Source organism: Solanum lycopersicum, chromosome 9 (assembly GCF_036512215.1).
Source record: "Solanum lycopersicum chromosome 9, SLM_r2.1".
NCBI lineage: Eukaryota > Viridiplantae > Streptophyta > Magnoliopsida > Solanales > Solanaceae > Solanum > Solanum lycopersicum.
The window spans coordinates 13,813,781-13,824,422 of NC_090808.1; the positions used below are offsets into that span (position 1 = coordinate 13,813,781).

General features: G+C 37.2%; 1 protein-coding gene across 1 annotated transcript; it reads left to right on the plus strand.

The window, feature by feature from the left end:
• Window positions 1-9,622: 9,622 nt before the first annotated feature.
• On the plus strand, window positions 9,623-10,162 carry LOC138338379 (uncharacterized). Its single transcript, XM_069289334.1, has one exon. It carries the CDS (start codon window positions 9,623-9,625, stop codon window positions 10,160-10,162), a length of 540 nt encoding a protein of 179 aa, XP_069145435.1.
• Window positions 10,163-10,642: the final 480 nt, after the last annotated feature.

Below are 10,642 nucleotides of genomic sequence, written 5' to 3' on the forward strand. Positions count from 1 at the left end.
TGCATTTATGAATCTCATGAACAGGGTCTTCCGTGAATACCTTGACTCTTTCATCATGATATTCATTTGATGATATTCTGATCTACTCTAAGACCAAGGAAGAGCATGACCAACATTTGAGACTAACCTTGAAGGTACTTAGACACATCAGCTGTATGCCAAATTCAGCAAGTGTGAATTCTGGCTTAGATCAGTGACGTTCTTGTGTCATGTTGTGTCTGACAAAGGTGTGGAGGTAGATCCTAGGAAGACTGAGGCTGTTAAGAACTGTCCAAAACCTCTTAATCCTACAAATTTTCGTAGCTTCTTTGAATTGGAGGGTTTTCTTCCATTGTTGCCTCACTGACAGCTTTGACTAAGGAGAAATCCAAGTTGAATGGATGGAGACTTGTGAAAAGAGTTTCCAGGAGTTTGAGGACAGACTCACTTCAGCCCTGGTGATTATTTTGCCTAAGTTTTGTGAGAATTACACTATTTATTGAGATTCATCTAGGGTTGGTTTGGGTTGGTTCTTATGTAGGGTGGCAAGGTGATACCTTATGCGTCAATATAACTCAAGGTTCATGAAAAAAAATCATCCCACTCATGACCTGGAGTTGGCAGCTGTAGTATTTGCACTAAAATTGTGGAGGCACTACTTGTATGGAGTACATGTGGATATGTTCACAGTCTACAAAAGTCTCTAGTACGTGTTCACACAGAGGGATTTGAATCTATGTCAGTGGAGGTGGTTGGAGCTATTGAAGGACTATGACATGAATGTACACTATTATCCAGGTAAGACTATACAACCCATGTTGAGGATGAGAAGACGGAGTTGGTGAAAGATATACACAGACTAGCCAGACTGGGTGTGCGGTTAGTTGACTCTACTAGTGGGGGTGTTTCAGTTCATCCTAGTTCTGAATCATCCTTAGTAGTTTAAGTAAAGAAGGGCAAGCATCTTGATTCTGTGTTTATGGAGCTGAAGAAATAAGTGTTGGTTAGGATGACTAAGATTTTTTCTTTGGGAGATGACGACATACTTAGGTACGGGGACAGGCTGTGTGTACCAGATGTGGATGATTTTGGGGACCAAGATTATTGTAGAGGCCCATTGTTCAAGATATTCCATATATCCAGGTTCCACCAAAATGCATCATGATCTTAAGCAGATCTATTGGTGGGACGGTATGAAGAAAGACATTACAGAATATTTGGTCAAGTGTCCTAATTGTCAACATGTTAAGGCAGAACATCTTAAGCCTAGTGGTCTTACTTAGATTATTGAAGTTCTGAATTGGAAATGATAGGCCATTAATATGGACTTCATGGTTGTTCTTCCGAAGGCTAGGAGACAACATGACTCCATATGGGTTATTTTGGACAGGATGACTAATTCTGCCCACTTTATCCTTGTGAAGTCTACTTACAGAGCCGAGGATTATGCTAGACTCTACATTGATGAGATTGCATGGGATTCCTTTTACTATATTTTTAGATAGGGGAGCTTAGTTCACTTCAAATTTCTGGAGATCCTTCCAGAAGAACTTAGGCACGTAGGTAAATCTTAGTACTGCCTTTCATCCTCAGATTGATGGGCCAGCAGAGAACACCATTCAGACTTTGAAGGATATATTGAGGGCATGCGTGATTGACTTTAGGGGTAGCTGAGAGGACCTTCTGCCCTTGATCTCGTATAATAATAGCTATCACTCCAGCCTTGGGATGACACCGTTTGAGGCGTTGTATGGTAGAAGGTGTAGGTATCCTGTTGGATAGTTCGAGGTTGTAGAGTCATCCATTTTGGGTCAAGAGATCATGGCCTTTGAGAAGGTCAGAGTGATTAGGGACAAGTTGGGTATAGACTACAGTCGGCATAAGTCTTATGCAGACAACAAAAAATGGCCCTTAGATTTTTATGTTGGTGACAAGGTCTATTTGAAGATATCACCTATGAAGGGGGAGATGAGGTTTGGCAGGAAAGGAAAGTTGAGTCCGAGGTATGTTGGGCCATATTAGATCCTACAACCTGTGGGTGAGGTAGATTATGAGTTGGCGTTGCCTGCGGAGCTAGATTTTGTTCATCCAGTCTTTCATGTCTCTATGTGTAAAAAGCGCCTAGGTGATTCAGCATTGATTCTACCTATTGAAGGTTTGGGGGTCGAGGAAGACTTTTCCTATGAGGAAGTACCTCTTAAGATTTCAGACAGACATAAGCAAGGAGGGTGACACAATAAAGGTATTATGGAGGAATCATCTTGTTGAGGGTGTTACATGGGTTTCCGAGGCCAATATAAGATCCTGCCACCCTCATCTTTTTAGCCCTTGAGGTTAGATTCCCTACTCTAAAGTCGAAGTTTCTTTATCTCTCCATTCCTTGTTACTATTGCTTGATTGAACATAGTGAATATGTTATGTTATGACTAGCATTGTGCTAGATAGTAAGTAGTGTAATTCAGGGACAAATGTTCCTAGGGGGGGGGATAATTTAACAACCCTAAAAATGGATGTTCTAAGTAATGCTTAATGTGTGTACAATGCCTACGATTAGGCCAGGTTCACACGGATTGATGCGCGTACACTCAGACCTCTAAACCCTTGCGACATCCAAGCAACTAACTTGGGGAGTTACTTGAGCTAGGAAAGGTTGGGTCTTGACATGTTAGTATACCTAAATACTAGGATTCACCCGGATGAGCCTTAACCAGACTTAGAGGGTTAGTCCTAGGTTTTAAGGGTTCTAGGGGTATAAAGGTAATTTTGGGTCTAGGGGTAGTTTAGTAATTACCTTAGGCTGATATTTAATTATTTAAATAAAGTTATTAATTAGTAAAAATAAGTTAAATCTCGATTGTCAAAACCGAGATTGACCTTACCTCCACAGTCACATTCGAGTCGAGTTGGAGGCATAATGAGGCACAAATTAATTGATTAAAATTAATAAAAATAAGGAGGGGAATTATAATAACTTAATATATATATTTTATAATCTGATTTTACCATTTTATTTGTGTTGAATAAGTCAACAACAATTCCCACAAAAGGGGCGCATGACTCCTACTAGGAGTGTGCTTCATGCCCACTGTTAATTCTTTACATTACTCCTAAAACCTTTTTCAGCTTTACTTTACCATTAAAAAACAGAAAAATAAAATAAGCCTACTTTTCTAAACGTGTTCTTGGCTTCATCCATCAAAAGCAAAAAGAAAAATTTGTATGCCTAAGCATTTCACGTAAAGAATTTCACTTGTGAACAAGAATCAAGGATCGAAAAAGAGGTTTGGGCATAGGTTAGGACGTGTGATTGTGGTCGGCTGAAAAGGTACGGGCATTATTACTCTTGGTCCCTTTCCCAAGAGACTAGTAGGACTTAGATGAATCTATTCCGAAAACTACGGTTTTTCCCCGTTGCATGTCCCTGTCACTAACTCCCATCGATTTGTAGGTTGGGTATGTTTGGTGGAAGAAATTAGAGAACTAATGTATTTTCGTGATGATTACGTTCATGTATGTATGTTTGGAGTTATGTGAATATTAAGCATGCTCTCCGAAACTATGTGTTTATGTGTGTGCAATGTGTAGCCGTGACTTATACTCTTGGTTTGAACTTCAAAAATGTAATCTTATGGTTGTATTCTTACGTGCAGAAACTTGTATAAATCGTGATGTTCATATGAAGTATAAGGTGGCTGATTTGAATGTTAACTATTAGCTAAATGAATCCATGAAAATGCACCTAAAGATGTACTAAATGATCCATCAATCACCCTAAGAACTAACGTGTAAACGTTGACGAAAATGGTCTGAAAAAATGTACATAATTAAAAATTAGTGATGTCACTGAGAATCGAACCTGTGACCTCACCATGTTAAACATATTAGAAATAAAGTGATAGAAAAAGAATGTGGCATGTGGGATTCGAATTCATACGTTTTGACCAAAACATGAAAAAGATAATGAAAAATAAAAATGAGAGGTGTGGGTTCAAACCCACAACCTATCGATCATACTTAAGGAAGAATTAAAAGAAAAATAAAAGTTGAGGCATGTGGGAATCAAAACCACGACCTCTAGGAAGAATAAAAGGAATTAAGTAAAAAAATAAAGAGGAGCTGTGGGGGTTCGATCCCATACCCTCTCGGTCAAACGAAAATGGTTTAAGGAAAAACATAGTAAAATGAAATGAGGTTGTAGGGGTCCGATCCCTCATCCTCTTAGTCCCAAAGGAACAAAAAAATAAAGAAATTAAGGGAAAATGAAGAGAAGGCGTTGGGGCTCGATATTGGGTCCCCAAACTGAGTTGATTAAACTAAAAAAAAATAAAAAATGTAAGTGTTGTCCAAGGGATTGGAAATCGGGTTCCCATTGCCAATTTCCATATTGATAGATAAGTCATACGTGAATAAATGTTCAAATAATGTTGCCTGTATAGATAAAAATGGTTGAGCTTGGCATACATACAAGACGCATAAGTCTTGTATCACAAAATATTAGGAAGATACAAATCACTTAAACAAACTATGAATGAAGCCTCATGGCTTGTATATATGGACCCATAAGTGTAGCATACATTTAAAAGTAATTGAACTTAAGATGTATGTAATGAAATGATGAACTCCTAGAAGGGTTAAGTAAGAGTGTGGAACAAAATAAATGGCCAAGTGCATTGGCATATGATGAAATGAGTACTCACTTAAAAAGGGGTGAGTAATTATGAAGAGCAAATGTGCTAACACTAATGAATGTGGTGATAACATGATACGAGACTAATGTGAAATATGAGAGCAATATCTAATTATCCTAAGTAAATGTTACCAAAATGTACTCACCTATGAGAGTGTAAAGCTAAAGAAGACACCAGTCCCTATGAACACTCTAACGAAAGTATTGATATTAATTTATACTTAATACTAATGATGAGATAAGAAATCATATATTGAGCTATGTTGTCCTCATACTAGAAGCCAACTTCCATGACGTATTAGTTGAATGTAATGAAACTTTATACTGAGCACCGATAGGCTAGCTATGAGCGGTGATGCCTTCTTTTAGGAAGGGAGGAGGTTCAAGTAACTCTCATGAGATGAGTCTGTTTGGCATGCCGCACATATGTGTACTGATATCTCCTAGTCTTTTAACCTATACTTCCAATATAGGAATCTAGTAGGGTTCAATTCCCTATATACACTAGCATGTTTTGTTCACGTTGTCTGGTGATTCCACCTTTTATCGGTGGTTTGATGACACATTGGATTTCATGATGCTCACATAATCTATGTCGGTTAAGGTTAAAGTTCTCAAAGAATGAATGAGGAAAGCCTCGAATGATGCACATACTGAAATGAACGATACCAAAAGTGTTAGGATAGGATAATCAAGAGCTGAGCTAGACTCAAGTAATCACACTAGTTTATACTTGATCATTGCACAACAAACCCAATGAGAATCTTAAACTACATCTTGAGTATGAATAGTAGTTAAAGTAGTACATGAATGAATGAAATGAAGTACGTACGAATGAATGAAGCAGACTCTGTGATTGCTAAAGAAGGCTCCCTAGTTGAGGTCCCATATGTTGAGCCCTCATTTTGGAAAGTCCTAATGTCAAGTCCATGATCCCAAGGTCTCATGGCATATGAAAGAATTATATGAACTATGTGATATCGTATGTGCAACATGTTATGTGCTGTTTGCAAAATGATAAGTATTATGATGCATGTTACTCTCATGGCATGACTTTCCTGAACCAAATTAGGCAAGTCCCCTGAGTTTCCTAATTCAAATTTGGCATGTCCCCTTACTTTCCTAATCCCAATGCAAGTTCATTGACTTGACTTTCCATAAATCATGTTGTTAAAAAAGAGCTATTATTAATTATGTATGTCCTTGGTGTGTGCTTGCATATACCTATACTTAGTATAAGTGTGTACTTATTCCATACAACATTACATTTTTAGGTGCAGGCATAGGTGGACGTTAGAGCTTATGATAGACATTGAAGATATCGACGTGGATAAATCATTCGAACTTGGTACTCCCTCATGCATTCGAGGACGTTTATCCATTATATTCTAGCTTAGTTATAGTATTGAGCTAGGGGAGTACGTCCCACTAGAGTTTCGTTCCCTTTTTCTTTTAGACATTATATTGGTGAAATTTTGGCAAGTATACACTTAATGCAGTATTGAACTATTTCTTTCATTTGATGCTCTGAATGTTAGATGGTTGATGGAGAACGTATATGAATTTAAATAGAATCTCTTACATGCATGTTACGAAACAAAAAGTTCAATTTTTCTGCTAAAATTAACCTAGATGAAGTAAGGATGACATATGTAGGCTTGTCTGCGACCTTTGAGAGATCAACGACGCTAGTATCGTCTGGGTTCTAGATTCCGGGTGTGACACATCTTCCTTACAAGCTCATAATGTGGTAATCTTAGTAATAACAACCCTCTCGTAGTGTATTACATGCAAAGTGATAAGTTATGTATCTCTAAATCCTAGGTCCGACATTTAGAGAATTCATCCCACACCTTGGTCCTATTATGTGTGTCTACGTTACTAAACCTTACCTTTACCTCGTATTAGACATTGCATCGATGTATGACTATTTAACATCTCACCAATCAACACTAGACTATTAAATAGTATCATGCTAAATCTATGTTGATAATTCTTTTCTTATTAACGACCTTCATGGTCCAACAACTAGCAAGAAGGAGAGTTCTAACATTACGCACCATTAAGAGTACTTCAAGAAGAAACAATTACTCATATGTTGTTCATCGTTCATTGTTCCCACAATCCTAAATGTGGATTTTGTTACTCATATTACTAAGAACACAATTCATATTATTAGATAAAGGACTCATGAACTTACACAATAACTAGAATAAACCCACAATCTCAACTTGAATTTAAAAGTAAAAGATATTCAATAATGTGCTTTCGGAATCAACAACTTCTAAGTGTTTCCAAGTTAATTCCAAAAACAACTAAAACCAGAATAATGTTGAACAACCTGAAAACGAGGTTTTACATCCCTTATTTATAGAAAACAACTCCTAAATTTAAAACGAAAAAAATTAAGGAAATAAAAATGCAGGACATGTCTTTATTCTACGAGGCTCACCTAGGTCCATGAATTGACTGATGGTCCATAGGTCCCTTCCGTGGTTCAGGACTTAACTAATTTTTTAATCTTCAAAAGTGACCATTTCTCAGTCAGTTTCTACGATCCAACAACAAAAATCATTATTGAGATTACGGTCCGTAGGTATACTCGTCGCTCCACACTTAAATAATTTCATCTTTAGGGAGTGGAATAACTTCTGTGATCACTTCTATGGAGATATAGTATGGTATGTATATCAATCTACGCTCCGTTATTCACCATGATGGTTCTACACTTCATCAAGATTTCCTGAAGCTTCAACACCACCATGCATGTTTCTTCTACGACCTTTACTTACGAAACATGATTTATCCTACGGTTTGTAGGATGCCTCCATATATGTCCATTTATGCACCATCTTCAACTTTACGCTTGAGTTTTTTCTGGAAATCACAACAAAAACACATAAACGAACACAAAACGGCGTTGGACTCTCACAAATCCTAAGTGAAATGAATCGATGGTATCGGAAACTCATGGTACATCAGTTCTCATCAGCATTTTCCATGATTAGAAACGTCCAAAGGGAACAAATAACTTTTATTTTTCCTTGGCAGCAGAGGTTGGAGCTAGTTTCGAGGCCATGATACATGTGGAAGCTTAGTTAGTATGAAAATAGTGAAATTATACTCATGAATTGATTTTAGAACAAGAATCCGACCAAAAAACAAAGTTAGAAAATTTTTGCAAGGAGATGAACTATTGATCCACGGTAGGTACTTACGATATGTAGATGAAACGAAAGTCTGTGGGTCCCCTCCGTAGGTCAGAGTATTCAAAGTTGGGTCTCTAAAGTAGGAAGTATAAATGTGTATAACGATTTGTTGATGGAATGAAGGATCGTGATCCACAAAGTGGTTCTACACTTATACAAAAATTTGTGTGCAACTACCCACGGACCTCAACCTACTTGCTGTGGGTTTGAGTCGTGGGTCAGATTTGTTCTAGATTACAGATATCAACTCACACTTAATGCCTTATTTCAACAATTACACAAACAAATTTGGTCTACATCGGATTCCATGTACCTTACATGGTCTCATAATGGTTATTGCACTATCTTCCCTAATGTAATATGGTAAATGAATAAGTCAAGTATGTGAATCGTTATTAGGGATTGTCTTAAAGGTTATTACATAGGGTGAGGTAGGGTATGGGACTTCTCTTACGAAGGGATGGTCTTAATAGTGTTCTTGTATGAGTAAGTTGATTTCATATTATGTATATCAAGTATATATGAGCTTATGAATCAAGCATTTCATGATAAGTTATGAGATTATGTTGTACATATGTAATAAGTTACTTAATGTGATGCTTAGTTTTGGATAAGGTTATGGGGTTCTATTCTTGGCATTGCACAAGTATTGCTTTCGGTTGCTGATGTGTTAGGTTAATATCATGTTGGGTTGACTTATAATGTTCTAAATATGTGCATGTTCAGTTATTTAACATAAATCATGGTTTGTACTAAATTGTGACTTTTCTCATGCAATGATTATTTTATGCATCGGAGTCATACCTAGTACATGCATTTTGAACTAACCCATATTTCTTCTCTTTTCCCAACATTGTAGTTTCCGGCCATTGAAGAGATTCTAGGACACTTTGCATGGATACTTGGACTTCTTCCTCCAAGTACTGGTGAGTCATAAAAGTTTGAGGAGGGTGCTTTTGATCTACCTTAGTATAATTGATATAGTCTAAAATACGTTCATTGCTTCCTTATTCTTAAAGACAATTCTTGTAAGCCCTAAGTGGAAATATATACTTTTGTAAGGTCTATGCCCAAATATTGTACTTCGTTTAGTTGGTTTAATATCAGACAATATTTTAAGACTAACTCTGTATATGTTGATTATGATAACTATGCGAGAAGCATATGTAAGCTTCCTATGTTAGGAGTCTAAGTATACTCCATATGTATATATGTTTAGTATGAGAGAGGTTTATGTATACTTCAATATTTATAAAGTTTCAATTTTTCTGCATTTTTGGACCTATGAATTGTAATGATGAATGCTAAGAGTCTAATCTTAGTCCTTTTCGAGGACGGGGACGTCGTTTGTATCTAGGGGGTACTCCCCAGTCGTAACATGTCTACTAATATGAACCCATGCCAGCCTAGCACTCTTCCAACAAAAACTACCCAAAATCCTATAAACGATGGGCATTGCATGTCATTCACTACCCGAGGAGGTAAGCAGACCATTGATCCACCTATGTCTTCTGTAGTTGAAGAAGATATTAGAAATAAATATGAGGAAATAGAAGCTATTGAAGAGTTGGGTGATGCACTATTAAAAGAAGCAAAGTTATCTTAGAAAGTGGTCCCCATTCCTAGACCTTCAGGACCATTCCCAAAGAGATTAGTGAAAAAAGTGAAAGATGGTAAATATTGGCGATTTATCAGTATGTTGAAATATCTTTCCATCAATGTTCCATTGATAGAATCCTTGGAGCAAATGTCTGGTTATAATAAGTTTATGAATGATATGATGACAAAGAAAATGTCAGTGAGCTTTGAGGACGATGAAAGAATGCAGCATTGTAGTGTTATTGCTAAAAGATCTCTTGTGGATAAGACAGAAGATCTGGATGCCTTCACTATTTCATGTACTAAAGGGTTGCAACACTTTGCAAAGATATTATGTGATATTGGACTGAGCATCAATCACATGCCTCTGTCCATTTACAAGAAATTAGTCTTGGGTGACCCAAAGCCTACTATGATGCGGTTACCTATGGCCGATAAAACTATGAAGAGGTCCATTGATATACTTCATGATGTGCTTGTGAAAGTGGATTCATTCATACTTCCAGCAAATTTTGTGATTCTTGACTATGAGGTTGACATTGAGGTCCCCATTATTCTAGGAAGATCATTCTTTGCCAGTTGGCATGCATTAGTAGATATGGAAAAGGGGCAAATGAAATTTAGGTTGAACAATGAAGAAGAAACTCTCTATATTTGTAGGTCCATGATGCAGAGTAGTGATATCTAAATGGTATTTGTTATATCTTACAGGGTTGAGAGTGTAGCCGAAGTGGAAATTTAAGAGTGACTAGGTGTCGAGGCGCTAGCAGCAATAATCATGAATTTTGACACTGATGATATTAAAAAGTTTGATTCTTTATTAGCTGCACTTGAACAAAATGAGCATCGATCAAAGACGAAGAAATTGGAGTTCGTTATGAAGAATCTCGGTTATCCGCCTGCGAGACAATCTATTGGTGAGACGTCAAAATTAGAGCTTGAGGCCCTACCACCTTATCTGAGGTTTGTGTTTTTGGGTAGAGATGAAACTTTGCCGCTAATAATTGCATTAGAGTTGAATGGGCAACAAGTATAGTGCTTAGTGGCGGTGTTGAAGACGTTCAAGAGAGCCATTGGTTGGACTATTGTGGACCATATTTGAATCCCTCCCGATTTTGTTCCCACAAAATCTGACTCATGCCAGATCATAAAATGAGTATTGAGAACT